The following is a 19,512-nucleotide window of genomic DNA, read 5'->3' as shown; positions in this document are numbered from 1 at the left end:
ACTGTCCCAAGTTGTGGAAACATTCATCAGGAAAATGCTTCCGACAAACATACACCGTCTTAGGTAGACTCGACGGCGTATTATTGGAGTAAATAAAGTTAAGCCACTGCGTCTTCAGGGGCTCTCCCGCCGGCAGTAAAGACAGACTCTTTTCTGTGTTGTCACATCCATGTACAGCGCAACTTCCATGTTTGGTGGCAACTTTTGAGTTGGGCGGGCAATCCATACAGTGGGTGGGAATCCAGAGGGGGGGCGTGGGGATCATCTCCCTTGCTGACGTAGTAAAGGGAAGAGCCTATCAACGCGCCGTTTTGACGCGCCATTCTCAAATGTTGGGCATAGTTTGGTTTACACATTATGAAATGTCTAGCCACTGGGGTGACTTAAGAAGGTCAGAGGAACTCATTTTAACGTTAAAAAACCTCAGAAAGTGAAAATTTCATGCCATGGGACCTTTAATGCATATGGGTGGAAATAAGATAAGTAGGGCTGTCAAACAAAATTTTTCATTGCGATTAATCTCATAAAATTATGCAGTTAATCGCGATTAATCGTCAAAAAAAATCTTTAAACATCTGTTTAAATTGTACTCAAATACATTTCTACATCAGAGCAAACATTTGAATATATGCTCTGATGCTCCATGTCAATTATAAGGCTCATCTTCTCTATGATAGACAATATATCGGCCTAATGCACAAATATTTGGCATTCGGGTTTTGATATTAGATCTAGGCATGCAGCATATTCTTTCCAATGTAGCCTATCAGACATCTGTTGGGCATACTGTAGGCTGTGTGCAAAACACGATTTGGAGAAATAACAGACTATATATTTTTTTTTTCTCAACTGTAATGGCTGCAAGCTACACTTCGAAGAGCAAAGAGGAAGTAGTTTGACTCCTGCAAGTTCATTCAAGTGAAGCAGTAGGCTATTTGGAAATCGCTAGGCTACCTACAATCTCCAGGTGGAGAAAAGGGAATGTGCGCATTCCCGATCGTAGCCCATCAGATATCAACACATTTCACTCGGTAAAGTGAAAGTAAACGGAACTCGCACCGCATCGCATATGCAGACTACACTTTAACTGACCATGTTGCGGGTTTCTTTGACAAGTTGTAGAGCTACGTTTTACCACAAAGTTAATGTTATAACTAGCTTTATTTTGCATGCTAGTCACCCGCGAAAATCTGCATTGTTCCTTACCAAGATGAGCCCAATTCACTGTTGTTTAAATACCCTGCGATAACGCTGTCGTTTTTTTAAATTGCGACCAAATTAAATTGCGTTAACTTTGACAGCCCTAAAGATAAGCTATTAAAAGAGCCATATGAAATGTGTAACAATAATGTATTGTCTTTGTTTTGTTTCTCTATTATGAAAGCCCTCTATTTCCACCGCTAATTTTACCATCAGAGCATTTTTTAAATTTTATTTTTATTTCGCGCTCTCGCTTCATATTTTTCCTGAAAAAATCCGAGAACCAACTAATTAAATTGGTGTGGCCTTAATTGCTATTGTGATTGGGTATAAAAGGAGCATGCAAGAATGGGTCATGGCTCACCTCATTGTGCCAAAATTTGCGAGAGAATTGTTAGTCAATTCCCAAAGAACATTTCTCAATGCATGACTGCAGAGATTTTAGGTCTTTCAAAGTCTACAGTACATAGTATTGTGGAAAGATTCAGGGAATTCGAAGACATCGTGCATAAAGCGCAAGATTGGAAACCACTGTTGAATGTGCGTGACCTTCGAGCCCTCACTGGCACTGCCTGAGAAACTGTCATGCTAATGTGACAAATATAGCCACATGGGCTCGGGAATACTTCAGAAAACCATTGTTACTTAACACGGTCCGCCGCTGCATCCAGAAATGCAACCTGAAACTGTTTTACACAAGGAGGAAGCCATTTATCAATTGTATGCAGAAACGCCACCGATTTCTCTGGGCCTGAACTCATCTCAGATGGACCGAAAGACAGTGGCAATGTGTGCTGTGGTCAGATGAGTCCTCATTTCAGCTTGTTTTCGGGAAAACTGGATGTTGAGTTCTCAGTGCCAAAGGTGAACACGACCATCCAGTTTATTATCAGAGAAAGGTGCAAAAGCCAGCATCTGTGATGGTATGGGGGTGCATCAGTGCCCACGGCATGGGTGAGCTGGATGTGTGTGAAAGTACCATTGACGCAGAGGAATATATTGGGATTTTAGAGAGACATATGTTGACATCAAGGCAGCATCTCTTCTCGGGAAGTCTGTGCTTATTTCAACAGGACAATACCAGGCCTCATTCTGCATGGGCGACAACAGCGTGGCTTCATAGACAGAGTGCGTGTGCTTGACTGGCCTGCTGCGACTCCAGATCTGTTTCCTATTGAGAATACATGAAGAGGAGATTCAGACAACAGCGACCACAGACTGTTGAGCAGCTGAAGCCTTGTATCAAGCAAAAATGGACAAAAATTCCAATTGCGAAACTGTAACAATGAGTATCCTCAGATCCCATGCGATTAAAAAGTGTTATTAAAAGGACAGGTGATGTAATACAATAGTAATCATACCTCTGTCCCAACTTTTTTTGAGTGTTTTGCAGGCATCAAATTCTAACTTTGTTTGCAAAATACGATTAAGTTGGTCAGTAAAACTACTGGAAATACTGTCTTTGTACTTTTTCGGTGAAGTAAAGGTTCACGTGAATGAACAAATCACAGATTTTTGCATTTTGGAAAACATCCCAACTTTTCTGGAAATGGGGTTTGTAAAATCAGCTTCGTTGCTTTTGTTTAATGTGAGTGTGATTTATACATGAAGTACACCGTACAAGTAGACAGGAACTCTTATACCCCTTTTCCACCAAATCAGTTCCAGGGCTGGTTCGGGGCCGGTGCTGGTGCTGGTTCACAACTCGTTCAACTTGCGAGCCAGCTGAGAACCAGTTTGCTTTTCCATAGCTCGCGGTGCTAAGGGAAGCCACGTCATTACGTCGTTGTATACGTCAGTTACGTCGCTACGTTTGCATAAACCTTGGCGCGAATATAGAAGCAAAAACAACACGGAAGAAGCAGCAGCAGTAACAATAATAATAATGGATGACTTCGCGTTTGTACAGCTGCTGCTTCTCGTCGCTTAAAAATGTCGATCTTTCGCGGTCTTATTGTTGTTGGTCTTAACAACTCCGCCCCCCGCTGACGTAAGCGGTTCTTTCCTCTGGCCCAGCAGAGAGTTGGTGCTAGCCTGGAACCGTTTTTTCTGGCCGCAGAGCCAGTTCTTTGTCAGTGGAAACAGAAAACCCGGTTCCAAACTAAGCACTGGCCCCGAACCAGCCCTGGAACTGCTTTGGTGGAAAAGGGGCATTAGTTAACTCTTAACTCTTTACCCCTTAAAGCAGTTGCTACAGCCACCCTTGTATATGTATATACTGTTCACCCTGAGAACATATTTACAAGAAAAAAAGTCTAAAGACAAGGTTTTAGACAAGGCATCATATGTCGTCATTATGGGATATACACGGGGTTGTCATTTGGGGTAAAGAGTTAAGACGAGATGTTGTGTGTGAATACAGTGCTTAATGAAATCATGTATCATACGCTTTTACCGTAATTCCAGCTGGTGAATGAGTTTCTACAGGTGCCCCCGCGCCCTCCTCACAGTTTCGATATGGGTCAGCTTTTGGAGGAAATGCAGCAAATTGACCAGCAGACCTACAGACAGGCCCCACAAAGAGGTAACACCCTTTTATATACACACACTTGTGATGCTGAATAATATTTTAACACAAAGCTCGGCAGTGTCGGGAGCTAAATTGAAGCTTGCTGAAATCGCCGTTCTTACATTTCTGAGTTCAGTCGGCACATCAGGTCGTGGCGTGAAACTTGTGCATGCAGACGCTCATCTAAGTTTCCAAATCTGTTATTGCTTAACTCTTGAATGTTTTTTATCGTGAATACTATCATTAAAAAGCTTATAATCTCTGCTTTCCAAAGAAATGCATCTCGTTAAGATCTGTTCAGTACTTTGGGAGTAACGGCAGGCTGAATTCGGTACAACAGAGTAAAAACTCTGCTCGCGTGACGTCGGGGAAACTGCCGGTGCTTTTTTGAGTCACGGGAAAGTGGTCAGGCTCGCTCTCGCTCTCTTCTGATCAGTTTCCGACTGGATTACTCATGAATATCAATCAGATGACTTTTATAGGGATGTTCTCTAGCACTCACTGTTTCTGATGAAGTATTCAGTAAAATTTTCCATCAGCTAGTTTTGATGTAATGCTTCACAGGAGACTTTGAAGTGAGTTTTCATAGCTTTACCTACTTTATTTTTTTCAAATCAAACTGATTCATGTAAATAAATAACTATTTTAGACTCTAACTGGAGTTGTTTTGATGAAAATATGGAGATCTTGGTGGTCGGAATGAGATTTTTAAAAACCGGAAGTCGGAAACGCGAGTGTCAATTTCAGTTAATTAATTGGAATTGTTTATTGGATGTGGATCTCAGTTTTTTTTTTTTTCAAGGTTAGCCTTGAAAGCTGTGAATATTTTATCATTTATATTCTTTATTATAAACACTAATAGGCCCTGCTTTTGCAAAATACAAAGGCCTACAGAGCACAAAGAGGGTATTAGAAATAATCTTTTACTTTATTGAGTGTACCGATTTAATGGTTTTACCTAATTAGCATCTCATCTCATCTCATTATCTGTAGCCGCTTTATCCTTCTACAGGGTCGCAGGCGAGCTGGAGCCTATCCCAGCTGACTACGGGCGAAAGGCGGGGTACACCCTGGACAAGTCGCCAGGTCATCACAGGGCTGACACATAGACACAGACAACCATTCACACTCACATTCACACCTACGCTCAATTTAGAGTCACCAGTTAACCTAACCTGCATGTCTTTGGACTGTGGGGGAAACCGGAGCACCCGGAGGAAACCCACGCGGTCACGGGGAGAACATGCAAACTCCACACAGAAAGGCCCTCGCCGACCCCGGGGCTCGAACCCGGACCTTCTTGCTGTGAGGCGACAGCGCTAACCACTACACCACCGTGCCGCCCCTAATTAGCATATTTAATGCTAATTAAATACGAATTTGCATAATTTGTGTTTTTATTAATTTTTCACTCCATACAAGGAGTATACAACCATCTATGTGCCTGGCAATTTCCATGGAAGTATGTTGAAGAATAAAAAAAAGTTATTAAGAAAAAAACATTTGATCTCGTTCGTTAATGAGGCTCATTTTGGACCATGTGATCCTCATATAGAATATTACGGCAGTTTTCTAAAAATTAAGGCATTTTTTCTGTCTTTGATTTGTAATATCTGAAGAACAGATAAACGTATTTTAATTCTGTAAAAAGTATGTTGTTCTGCATTCAACGAGAGCAGTTTCAAGCAATTTGGATTGAGTTTGAGTTTTCACTGGATCTGCCTAATTTCAGGCTGATTTTTGGTTTAATTGTAGCCTCCATGTTGCCACTGTGCAGCATTTTATGCTATGAATTGACAGAGGGTCACACTGTTATCTGCCCCTATTTATACATGGATGCAAACGGTGCGCCTTTTGGCGGATGCCGCCTTTTTCACGGCTGTCTGGGGGACTTGTGTGAATCGCGCAGATCCGATGAGTTTTTGGATTGGAGTGTCTGCATACCTGCCAACCTGTACGCATCTTGTGTAGCCGCTACGAATTTTTACCTCATTGTACGACTGTACGTTTTCACATTAAAAAGTACGCATATCGTCCGAACTCGCATTTCAGTCAAGTTCTCGCTGAAGTTGATACCGCTGATCTGTGAGAAAACTCAAAGCCAGAATGGAACGCTTTGCCCAATCCCCCCGCCCCTCTTCTAGAGCGTGTGGCTCTGCCCTCTTCAGCCCCTCCCCTTCCTCCTTCGCGTCTCTGACTCGAGTGCAGCGGTGCAGCCAGGTGGCTAGAGCGAGTCGGGGATTGAAACGTCGGTTAGAGACGTCGCTTTTGTATTTGTAACAGAAATGGTTGTGTTTCACGTGTACTCGAGCTTCCTAGCTGTTATTTTGTGCATTTACAACACCAACAGTACAGGCTAGTTCTTCATTTAACTTCGAAGACGTCACTCGAGGTCGCATATTTGATGCGGTAACCAACGAAACCTGATTACAATTCCTCTCGCGCTCTCATTGAATCACTATGATAAGTACTGCTTTATTGATGTGCTCGACAAAACGTAGCGTGTTGTATATCTTAAGGGCAGTCGGTAACTTCTGTCAGTGGTAGCCTAGAATGTTTGCAGATGATGTGAAGTCATAGTGTGAAGTGCACAGTATTACTGCAGTAAATGCAATATTTCGAATGCAAATGCAATAGTTTGCACATGAAAAAGGCATACTACAGAATACTGCAGTGTACTGTATAATGCAATATTTTTACTGTATAATGCAGTATACTTCCAACATGTTAAAAAATGCAAAAGTCTAAACCTATTGCATGGGGAATTTGTGCATACCATGTTTCGTGTTGAAAGTGCCTTTTTTACATACTGTATTAATTTAATGTTATTTATTTTGAAAGAGTGGCTCTGGTTTAATTTCATTTCATTTGCACATGTATTTAATGTTTGTTGTGCTTTTCAAAACGGAAGGAAGTTCCCAAGAGCCATCAATAACAGTTTCCCAAAGTCTATCAATAGGAATGTTTTACACAACTGGACTATGGGGCGTCGTGGCTCAGGTGGATGGGTCCGGGGACCCGGGTTCGATTCCAGCCCAAGGTCGTTTCCCGATCCCTCCCCGTCTCTCTCTCCAGCTCGTTTCCTGTCTCTACACTGTCCTATCCAATAATAAAGGTGAAAAAAAAAAGCCCCCAAAAAAACAAAACTGGACTATGTTCCCAAGGTCAATCAATAAAACTGGATTGAAAGTGTGTTTTTTGGTCTGCTGGTTGTGGTCTGTGGCGGCGCATGTGCGCCGGGTTGGGGTGAGGTTGACGCAGGGGGGGGTACTCATCTCATCTCATTATCTCTAGCCGCTTTATCCTTCTACAGGGTCGCAGGCAAGCTGGAGCCTATCCCAGTTAACTACGGGTGAAAGGCGGGGTACACCCTGGACAAGTCGCCAGGTCATCACAGGGCTGACACATAGACACAGACAACCATTCACACTCACATTCACACCTACGGTCAATTTAGAGTCACCAGTTAACCTAACCTGCATGTCTTTGGACTGTGGGGGAAACCGGAGCACCCGGAGGAAACCCACGCGGACACGGGGAGAACATGCAAACTCCACACAGAAAGGCCCTCGCCGGCCACGGGGCTCGAACCCGGACCTTCTTGCTGTGAGGCGACAGCGCTAACCACTACACCACCGTGCCGCCCCGGGGGTACTCATGAAATTGTAAAATTGTACTCATGAAATTTTTTCAAGGTTGGCAGGTATGTGTCTGATTATAATTTCATCAAAGTAAATTCTGTATTAAAATTACTAAATAAGCAAATGCCGTTACAGTCCATAAAACATAGGAAGTATAAGTATGAGAAGAAAACAGTAAATCAGAAAGCTGCGCACGTAAAGCCAATTACGTAACTTGCGTTGGACTGATGGAAATCCTTGCGCGTGCAGTGAAGTGCAGCCAGCAGCAGATAATGGCGCGCAGCCAACTGGTTTTACGTGTGCAGCTTTCTGATTTACTGTTTTCTTCTCATACGTATACTTCCTATGTTTCATGGACTGTAACGGCATTTGCTTATTTAGTCATTTTAATACAGAATTTACTTTGATGAATTTATAATCAGACACTCCAACGCCCCTCCCCCCCAAAAAAAAACTCATCGGATCTGCACGATTCACACAAGTCCCCCAGACAGCCGTGAAAAAGGCGGCATCCGCCAAAAGGCGCATCCATGTTTATAGTAAAGTTAATAACAAAAAAAGCAGCATCAGTTTATTCTCTGTGAAAAGTCATGGCCGAGTATCCGCTCAGAGCAGCTGGAGTTATGGTACTACTGGAGTATGATGTAAGGTGTAAGATATTAAAACTTTCTGCTTGCAGCTCCAGACGTAGCTGCATTGGCATTATCCGGTGACTGGGCAGCAGAGTTCCTGTCTGGCGCTGACTCTACTGTCTCTCCAGCCCAGGCAGGTTTTGATGCAGCAGACGCTGACTGGACCAGAGAATTCATTAACGAAGTGGCAGGTTAGTCAATATTTTTATAATACAACTTGTTTTTGAATCGTGTCCTGTTTTTGTAGGATGAAAAGGCTTTGCTTTATTTTACGCATAACAGCGGTTGATGTAGGCTCAGGTGAAGATTGTGTGTGTATTATTTAATAATCTGACTCCTGTTTACAGGGTTATCAGTTACACTATATTGTAGGGTGCATCAGTTGCCCTCACTTTCATAAAATCTGATGCATTTTTGTTCGGGTGTTCCTTTTCACCAATAAAGACAGCCTGTAAAATTGTTTGACCATATTCAAAAGTCTAATGGTGGCACCATGAGGATCATTTTTTTTTGCCAAAAAACGCTTATTTTATGTTTTCGCGTAAGGTTTGAATCACAATGTTGGACTCCATTTATTGATTTCTTGTGACCCAGAGATCATGTTAAGAACCTTTGCAAGGGATTGAGAAGCATTAATGTGATTCACAATACATTTGTATTGTTTAAAAGTAGTTGAACAATGATTCAATGACCAGCTAAAACTCAAACTGTGCTTGATGATATATTTAGAATATGCACTAAAAATGTGTATCTAAGATATTTGGTATACTCTATAAGGTGCCATAATGTTTCATGAAAAGTGATCGAAATTTTGTCATAAAATAGCAGCTTTTTCCATAACTTTGAGCTCCTGGTGCCACCATTAAACTTTTAGAATTTTGTCAAAATATTTCACCCAGTGTGTTTTCTTACCAAAAGGAGCATAAAAACAAAAATGCATCCTGATCGGAGGAACTTTTCATTTCTAGGGGGCAAATGATGCACCATACTATATTGCCAAATGTACCGTACCAGTCAGAAGTTTGGACACGCCTTCTAATTCAGTTTTTTTTTCTTTATTTTTAATTAGAGAGATGCCTACTAGTACGGATTGGCCGTATTTTGTACGGAAAAGTTACGTAAATAAGATGTTACGGCAAACAGTGTTATTCTGTACGGAATTATTATAAAGTCTTAAAAAATTCCAGTGAGTTGTTTTTAAATGTCCAAGCGACTTTTTCAATCCATGCGCGATTCACGGCCATTTATTTTTTATGACAACCACACATGCTGTGCGTGACATGCGCAGATGCCGCACATTTGTTCGCGCTATTTTCGCTCGGCATCACACACGCATGGTGCTGCTTCTCAATAGTGGAAATAAAACGCTCAGTATCAGGACAAGTGAAGCACAGGTCTCAGGTGTTCCTCCCACGATATACGGTAGAATGGCCGTGCATTACACCCAGTCAAAAGGGCAATGGATACGCGCACTGCAAACTGTGTAGAACTGACATTAACATGGTGGTCGCGATGACTGCAGGCGGCATGTCAACTACAAAAAACATATGGAGTATGCTGAAATGGCGAGTCAGGCGGAAAGTAAATCTGGGGGTATCCAGCAGTTTTTTACGAAATATGTGGATGAAAAGACACGGAACGTGACACGTGCTGAAGCGGTGATGGTTGACCTGTGCTTGGAGTTGAACTTGCCAATTAGTGCCATGAAATGTGAGTTAAACTTATTCAGTTTCTGATTTTTATTCACTGAAATATCAAACAGTGGCTGTACTTCTTTAATTCAAAGTCTTTTCAGTGTTGCAAGTACAAATGTACATGTAGTATGATCAAAAACAGAATTTTATGATTAGTGTTGTTGGGATTGTGGCAAAAAATTGATCATTCCACTGTTTTAAATACAATTACAAATGTCATTTTATTCAGTGTCTCTTCTGAAGCATTATGCTGAAGTATTTATATATTGGGACATTAAGATAACAATGTCGGACTCTCTTTGGCATGAAATAAGAACATTTTATTAGAATCCGTTAACAGGTAGAACATTTTGCCAGGCAATATAATATAATACTTTTGAGGAGTTACATTCAATACCAATGATTGGTAGTCAACCGTAATGTCTGCAAACAGGGAACACTATTGTATTTATAAAAATGTGATGTATGCTCTAGAAATTTGTTGAGTGGAAAGTCAGTTGAGATGGCTGCTCGCGTTTTGTTTATTCAATTCACACAAAACAGTAATTTTTAATAATTTAAATGTTAAACATATTGGTATATACACCTCTTATAATAGAAATGCGCATAAATTAATGTTACTGAAAGTCATTCCAAAATACTGAAAAATGTTTTCAGGAATACTGAAATTCAAAATTTGGGGTAGGCATCTCTGTAATTATTTAAAAGACACTTCATGTCTGAAAGTAATGATGGATGTCGTTTCTCTTTACTTCGTTGAGCGGTTCTTGACATAATATGGATTACTGCAGTGATGGAATAGGGCTGTTTACTGTATTATTATTATTTACTATTTCCTGTTTGATCTCAAACACATTAAGAAGGCAAGAAATTGCACTAATTAACTTTTGACGAGGCACAGCTGTTAATTGAAAAGCATTCCAGGTGACGACCTCATGAAGCTGGTTAAGATGATGCCAATAGTGTACAAAGCATCATGAAGGTAAACTTTGAAGAATCTAAAATATGAACTATATTTTTCCTTTTTTTTTTTTTTAAACACTTTTTTGGTTTACCACACAATTCCATATATGTTCCAGATGTTATTTCATAGTTTTGATGTCTTCAGTCTTGTTCTACAATGTAGAAAAGAGTTAAAATACAGAAACGCCTATGAATGAGTCGAGGTGTCCAATTTTTTTAATTGGTACTGTTAGTATACACCTGGCCATCCCATCCGTATGTGCTTGTTGAACATCCCATTCCAGATGTAGTCCTGCCTTACTGCTGTAACAGCCTCCCTACATTCCTGCGAAGTCTTTCTAGTAGATTTTAGACTGTGGTTATGGGAATTTGTGTCCATTCAGCCATAACAGCTTTAGCGAGCTCAGGCACTGATGTTGGGTGAGGACATCTGGGGTGCAGTCAGCGTTCCAAACTTGGCAAACCATTTCTTCGAGCTCGCTTTGTGCACAGCAGTGGCAAACCATTACTATTAGAGCTGGGACTTCAGCTCGGCCAAAATTTAGCCAGACACACGAAAAAAGCAACAGAGCAAAGGAAGGGATTAGCAGCAGGCTGCTACATCACGCCGTTGTGTGTAGTTGTTAATGTTGATTTGAAAAGTAATTACGTAAAAGGGGAACAGAGGGCAATATATAGAGTAAATATAACAATAAAACACACATTAACGAACCTATTCAAGACTTACAAAAGTTTTTTGTTCTAAGGTTGGAAAGTTATAGTGTTTTGAAAGTAGCTTGAGCAAACACTTTCCGCAGTTTGAACAGCCCGCCTTGATATTAATTTTATCCAATCAGAATGCACGTTCATTTTCTCTGCGTAACACTCATGACGCGTGTATGTGCCCAGTTGTGGTGGCTCATTGAGGTTGTAATCGGAAAGTAGGATGAATTGTAAGTGATCGGCTACACAATGCCACAGTGTGTTGCTTTCGGGTGTAATAACAGGACCGATGGAAAGCATAACGATCCTCCAGACGTGTCTTTTCACTCGTTTCCGCTGAAAAACACCAAGCGAGTTCGAGCTTTCTTCTCTTCTTTCGTCATCACCGGAGTCGAGAGTACCTCTCCTAGGTTCAAACTGGTACCCTTCTAAGCCATAGCCTGCTTGCAGTGCGTCTTGCGGGATCTCTTCGTATGATTCGACAGAGCTGTCGCTTTCACTCGATGCGCCCGACGCCATGATTACACGCTTCTCTCCTAGTGCAGTGGGTAGCGCTGACGTCACGGTCTTTTAACCCTTTGGTGACTGACCCCTTGAAAATGGTTCCTCCAGGAACGATGATGTTTCAGTTGTCAAGACAACGGAAAAACTAAAATACAAAAACAGAAAGATACGTCACAATGCTCTTGTGCACAAAACAAAATGCTCTTGTATTTGTATTTGTATTTTAGTTTTTCTGTTGTCTTGACAACTGAAACGTCATGGTTCCTGGAGGAACCATTTTCAAGGGGTCAGTCACCAAAGTTTAAAAATGGCGACTCTTGTGCCGTTTAGCGTACCGACTATTATATTTACAATTACCAAGATATTTCGTTGTTTTCTAGTATATAAATTTGATAGAATACTTAAGAATACGTTACTTTGTCACATCAGCAACTGTATATATTATATTTGGTACCCCTTAAATTACATAGGGAAATACATAAGTCCGAGTGAAAAATACTGGGACGAGCGTGTGTAACCGGCTATAACCAGTCAGTTACTCTAATAATAACTCGAACTCTCTGTGTGGCTAATTGATGATGCAGAGGAGGTGAAGAGTCGATCTGTCAGCATTTGTTCTGGAAAATAATGAATGACAGGGGAAAGAATTTTCACATCCCCCTTTCCAGACATCCCAAGCATGATAAAAATAAATAAATAAACATTTACATACTGTTCGGTAGGCTGGCTACATTGCACTTTGTGAGATAAAACAGACTATAACAGTCGTGCACTTAATATTGATCGTGTAGTGCAGTTTACAACGTACAATAAATGAAATAAACCATAAAATATATGACAGATCTTAAGAATTTTCTTAACATAGGCAAACATACCTGGAAAACAATGAATGACGGGGCTATCAACACACGGAGACAGGGGAAAGAAATCTGCCATCCCTACAACACAATACACCAGTTAGCACCCAGCCAAATGGCTACGCAGATAAACACTCGACTTTTTACACGGAATTTACATGTTTGATCCGATACAAACTGGATGTGTGTCAAAACATTCTTGCATTAAAAAATAAACAACATATTTTGGGAAAAATTAAAAATGTTATTTACCAGCTGGGAGGTCCGTATCGTGAAATACCGTGACCAAGGTCTTGAAAGTACTGAGCGAGGCCATCTGGGCCGATACGGACCGACCTTAAACTGGTAAATAATATATCTATTTTTTTCTTTACCAAATTCTAACAGAAAACGAGAGCACCCGAAAGAGAAAACCGAGCCGAGCCGCCATTTTGAATCCTCATTCACGGCTGTAATGCAAATGGCTTCCTCCTCGGTGTACAAGTGCACTTCCATGGCAGGAAAAAAACTACATTTTGCCGCCTATGTAGTTCCCTATTTATACAAATAGGAGTCATTCAGGATTCAGCCATGTTTTTGCTCGGTGTTAAGTTAGAGAGGTTTTTAGCTTTCTCCTGAAATGTTTTCTTTTATTTCTTCTTCCTCAGGGTAGTAAAACTCGCTTTCGCTGTGAACACTGTCGTTATCGCTATCCATGCTGTAAAATTAATGCTATTCTCCTGAGAAATGCTGGCAAAAATTTATAAGATTTTTGATAATCTTGTATTAAAAAAAAGCTAAATGTTGACAAAAAATGCTACTATGTATGTTGTTGTTGTGAACGAGCGAGTCGCCAGAGGTCCATAACTGGGGTCCGTACCGTAGGATACGGACCCGCTCGCCAGCCAATCCAAGCTCAGGATTTGATTGAAACCGGACCGCGAGAAAAATAATACTGTATTAATGAATATTGTCCATGCAGAATTCACATAGCCAGCTTCCTCCTTTCCAGACATCGCAAGCACGACAATGTCCACAGGTGTGTTACACTAATTAACGCCCCATCAGAAACAATATTGGAACCATTAACAGAATCCAACAAATTAACGTACTTTACAATCGAGGGATTTGGGGAAGTTCACAAAAAAAAAAAAAAGGTGCCCTATTGGTACATGTGGCTACTGCTTATAAATAAAATAGTTATCTGATCCCATGTCTATACAGTAAATATAGCATATATATATATATATATATATATATATATATATATATATATATATATATATATATATATATATTTACTCTATGAGGCAGTAGCCACAAAAATGAAGCGTAATCCAAATATGAACAATTTAAGTCTCATCTCATTATCTCTAGCCGCTTTATCCTGTTCTACAGGGTCGCGGGCAAGCTGGAGCCTATCCCAGCTGACTACAGGCGAAAGGCGGGGTACACCCTGAACAAGTCGCCAGGTCATCACAGGGCTGACACATAGACACAGACAACCATTCACACTCACATTCACACCTACGCTCAATTTAGAGTCACCAGTTAACCTAACCTGCATGTCTTTGGACTGTGGGGGAAACCGGAGCACCCGGAGGAAACCCACGTGGACACGGGGAGAACATGCAAACTCCACACAGAAAGGCCCTCGCCGGCCACGGGGCTCGAACCCAGGACCTTCTTGCTGTGAGGCGACAGCGCTAACCACTACACCACCGTGCCGCCCCAATTTAAAAATCATGGAAGTAAAATATACCAAGTGTCTGTACTTTATATTATTCTACTCTTACAGTTTTCGAAACTGAAACCTCTGAACCAAGGCTGACATACACACGCGCTGTCACCATGACCCAAACCCATTTCCTGGAAATGGCCTGGTGCTAGAACTCAGTGGTCTCAATACTCTTTTCGACAGCTTCCTGTAACAACTCGGAAGTGCGTCACATCTACGTCACACATGGGACCACTGGCTGAAGAAGGCGAGGAAAGAGGGACGACCTGGAGTATATTTTAAAATAGGAATGCACTTTCTCCCAGTAAAAAGCGTAAACATGTCTGAAAGTGATTTCTTTAGTCTAGTCCATTTATTTCGAACAGTGAACCGAATTGTATACACACACTGGTCGTTTCACTAGGAACACCTGTGCGCGCATGCAGAGTGCACTATTGTTGCACTCATTCTTACAACACAATGACATAGTGGCTACAGCCTCTATGAGGCAGTAGCCACAAAAAAAAAAATTTATTTGTATGAAATTATGACATTGCTACATGTGTGTGGAAGAAGAGTCTGGAGACAGAAATCTTAGGTTCTCGGTCGTTAGCCTGTGCTAGTTGCTCTCGATAGCACTGTTTTGACTGCTTTAGCATTCGCTAACACTACTGATGAACGCTACACCGGCTGGAAGGTTACATCACTGCAGCGCTGACTGCATCGACTCGCGGTTAAGTTCATGTTGGCTTTCGAGAAGGCCTAGGGTGATAAATTTTTGGTCCCTCCCACTATAAATCAAAATCTGATTGGTTAATTCATCTGTCACTTCCTATATAAACATACACTGACATGGCCTTCTGTCCCGGCAACGAAGTCCTAACCAATGAGTGAGCAGCTCTAAACTCTTCTCAGCCTAGACACAACAAACAAAAAAACATCTCATTGGATAACTCGATTTTAATGTTTTCAGGACAGTAACCCTTTCATTCCTGAAGCAAATTTGGTAGAAAATGAGGGCGAATTAGAAGAGAATAATTATATTGAAATTATGAAATAATGAAAGCAATTAAAGAATGAAAGAAATTAAATATAACATTTAAAATGCTGATCTCTGAAGGCCTAGAAGGCCCTGACGGTTCCGCTCTGGTGCACGGGGCATTGTCGTGTTGGAACAGGGTCAGGCCTCGTCCTTCCGATGAAGGGAACATAGACATATAAACATAGACGCCGCATTGAGCTGGTGGCCCGTTGCTGGGATACGTCAGAGTGTCCGCCATATTGGATGTGGCGGATCTTCCCCGTAAACCAATGCAAGTAAATGGACTGAACTTCATAAAGCCCCTTTCTACAATAATATTTAACTCGATGCCTTTTATTCACCCATTAAGACACACACGTATATATTTGGGAAACAAACAGGCATCAAAACAACATATATAACTTTTAATGTGATGGTTATAAATCAGTGGCGGCTGGTAGTCTTTCAAACAGGGGAGGCTGGTCGGTTATGATATTTCCAGATTTTAAAAGAAAAAACACATCAATTTTGCCCATACTCTTGCCTCTGATCTGGCTGACTGTTGGCAGCGTCACAAACTGTGAAATAACCGGTTCTTTTGGCCCATTAGCCTACTGTCCAATATACATGATGGGGGGGGGTATATTTTAACATTTTATATTTTAAAATTGTGGCATGTTGTTTAAAAATTGATCATTATTGAAAGCAGCTCTTTGTCAGGAACCTCAGCAGTAGAGCTGGGTGCCACACATTTCATTCAATGACACTTTCTCTATATTTTACTTATTTTGACTGAGAAATGTTTTATTGACAATTTTGATAACCCTTCACTTTTAATCCAGGTCTGTAGTGTGAAACGTTCTCGGCTGTGTTTTTGTTTAAAAATGTTTTCCAAATTGTAGCGGTGTTTAATTCATATCCAGAAAAATATATATTCCAATATAATATACTCAGCATAAACATTTTAAATAGATTTGATATTTTTGGTCCATCCATGACATATTACTAAAGTAGCCTATTTACTGTTGTTGATGTGGGTCACTTGCTGTTAGCCAATTCACTTTCTCGTACCAGGAGAGCTGAAAGGAACAAGTATTATTCCCTACCTTTTTCACCAAGTCAGTTTGAGGCGTTGGTCTACCCTGCTCTTTAATTTAAATTTTTTCCTTGAAAGGAAGACTGGCAAATGGCTTCGCCAAAATTAAATCAGCAATGCTTGGCATCCGTGCGCAGCTTTCTTGCTAGCTGACTAGCCCCCTCAAGTTCAAGTTCAGTCACTCAAATAAACGAAATTTCTGGAACTAAGATAGCAAACTTGACAACACTATATTTACACTTTATTTACAATGAAAATATATACAAACTAAAAAAGCTGGTAGAAACCGTATGTAATGAATGAAATCGAAATGTAAGTTGATCTCTTACAATACACCACAGCACTTGCGAATCCGCATGGGACTGAACTGATGTTGCCAGATACTGCTGACGTTATCCAGCCCAAAATATGTTCAAAACCCGCCAATATGCACTTAAAACCGCTCAATTGAGCGGGAAACCCCCAATCTGGCAACACTGTACCGCTGCCTGTCTATAGTTGAAACGAGCTGTCAATCAAAGAAAATATCCGTCCGCTTTCACCAATCACCAGTCTCCTCGCGGAAACTGCCATGTCCCTCCCATGTGAGGCTCGGAGTCCGTGGGCGGGCGTTTTCGCAGTATTTGTCCAGTAACCGTCTTGCATTTTGAGATTGAAAAGCGCAGAGTTCCCAAATGCCACTGAAGTCCACTGAGGCTAGGAGTCCGTGAGACTCCGTAGGTGGGCATTTTCGCAGTATTTGTCCAATAATCGTCTTGCATTTTGAGATTGAAAGCGCAGAGCTCCCAATGCCATTGAAACCCACTGAGGCTGCACTGCATCGCGCTGTCACGAGGGGGAGAAACTCACGCACACATTAAAGTTATAAGGGCATTTTTAGAAGAGGCTGAGCCTCCCTCGTTGTCTTAGAGCAATCGCCCGTGTTATAAATAGTGTGCGAAATACCCTGTACACTGCAAACTAGCGATAGATAGCTCAGGTAAGCTAATCAGTCAGCATACCGTAGCAAGCTACCAAAACCTGAGGCCACAATAACCAACCTACAAGACTGAATATGATAAATGATGGAAATAGTGGAAAAACTGGAAATAGTGAATAAAAATAAAAATGTACTGTTTTATTTATTGAGTCACCACACAGACCTACTGTCGTTGAATAAAGTGAGCTGAATGACCGCCACACTGAGTTCGGCCAGGTTCTAACGTCATACCAAAACAAAATACATCACTGATTCCTTCACATTCAGAAAGGTTAAAAACATTCATCATACGTTCAAAAACGTTCATCATAGTGTGGCACTGTATTATCTAATTCTCACTGCTTATAACTCTACACCTACCCGGTGGAGATGAGCTGGGAAACTGAAGACTGAAGGAACAGCTCCCTCTCTGATCCTGACTGTCTGACCTGTTCTGTCAAAATCCTCCGTTCTGAAGTGTTCACTGCAGAGCATGGATGACGGAGTAGCAGAAAACCCTTCCCATCGCACAGCTGTCTCCCACTGCTTTTTCATGGCTTTATTTTTGGGAAACCTACATAGTATGTGAAAAGTTAGCTAAGCAACTAACAACAATCAGCATAGTTACGAAGGAAATACTTCATTGTTTGGAGACAGGTTTCACCGAGCGGCTATTATGCGCGAGACTTCATATTGGCCACAAAGTCAGAAAAATCTGTTCGTAAAATTACATTATAATGACCAAATACAATGAAAAGTATTTTTCCAGTCTCACCTGTGAAAGGTAATCCCATGTGATCTCGTTTGGACGGTAAACCTGTTGGTACAGTTAAACGCAGCACATGAATGAGGCATCTTTATTCTCGGCTACTGTCTAGACGCTATACCAGAGACGGTTGAAGAATCTCCACTTTGCCCCATCCAATATGGTGGCGAGGATGACGTATGATTCTACACAGAATGCGGCGTCTATGTTTATACAGTGGGGCAAAAAAGTATTTAGTCAGTCACCAATTGTGCAAGTTTTCCCACTTAAAAAGATGAGAGGCCTGTAATTTTCATCATAGGTACACTTCAACTATGAGAGACAGAATGAGAAAAAAAAATCCAGAAAATCACATTGTCTGATTTTTAAAGAATTTATTTGCAAATTATGGTGGAAAATAAGTATTTGGTCAATAACAAAAGTTCATCTCAATACTTTGTTATATACCCTTTGTTGGCAATGACAGAGGTCAAACGTTTTCTACAAGTCTTCACAAAGTTTTCACACACTGTTGCTGGTATTTTGGCCCATTCCTCCATGCAGATCTCCTCTAGAGCAGTGATGTTTTGGGGCTGTCGCTGGGCAGCACGGACTTTCAACTCCCTCCAAACATTTTCTATGTGGTTGAGATCTGGAGACTGGCTAGGCCACTCCAGGACCTTGAAATGCTTCTTACGAAGCCACTCCTTCGTTGCCCGGGCGGTGTGTTTGGGATCATTGTCATGCTGAAAAACCCAGCCACGTTTCATCTTCAATGCCCTTGCTGATGGAAGGAGGTTTTCACTCAAAATCTCACGATACATGGCCCCATTCATTCTTTCCTTTACACGGATCAGTCGTCCTGGTCCCTTTGCAGAAAAACAGCCCCAAAGCATGATGTTTCCACCCCCATGCTTCACAGTAGGTATGGTGTTCTTTGGATGCAACTCAGCATTCTTTCTCCTCCAAACACGACAAGTTGAGTTTTTACCAAAAAGTTCTATTTTGGTTTCATCTGACCATATGACATTCTCCCAATCCTCTTCTGGATCATCCAAATGCTCTCTAGCAAACTTCAGACGGGCCTGGACATGTACTGGCTTAAGCAGGGGGACACGTCTGGCACTGCAGGATTTGAGTCTCTGGTGGCGTAGTGCGTTACTGATGGTAGCCTTTGTTACTTTGGTCCCAGCTCTCTGCAGGTCATTCACTAGGTCCCCCCGTGTGGTTCTGGGATTTTTGCTCACCGTTCTTGTGATCATTTTTACCCCACGGAGTGAGATCTTGCGTGGAG

At 41.3% G+C, this 19,512-nt stretch overlaps 1 protein-coding gene across 3 annotated transcripts in view; it reads left to right on the top strand.

Annotated features, from left to right (window-relative positions):
* pex5 (peroxisomal biogenesis factor 5) overlaps window positions 1-19,512 on the top strand; it is a 94,972-nt gene that overhangs the window by 21,185 nt on the left and 54,275 nt on the right. For all 3 annotated transcript variants that reach the window (XM_060921612.1, XM_060921611.1, XM_060921610.1), the window contains exons 4-5: window positions 3,607-3,724; window positions 8,030-8,173. In XM_060921612.1, coding sequence (XP_060777595.1) covers window positions 3,607-3,724; window positions 8,030-8,173 — 262 coding nt within the window. The remainder of the gene's footprint in view (window positions 1-3,606; window positions 3,725-8,029; window positions 8,174-19,512) is intronic.

Source organism: Neoarius graeffei, chromosome 5, assembly GCF_027579695.1.
Source record: "Neoarius graeffei isolate fNeoGra1 chromosome 5, fNeoGra1.pri, whole genome shotgun sequence".
Taxonomy (NCBI): Eukaryota; Metazoa; Chordata; class Actinopteri; order Siluriformes; family Ariidae; genus Neoarius; species Neoarius graeffei.
The sequence above is the reverse complement of the archived record's forward strand: the minus strand, read 5'-3'. Positions and strand labels throughout refer to the sequence as shown.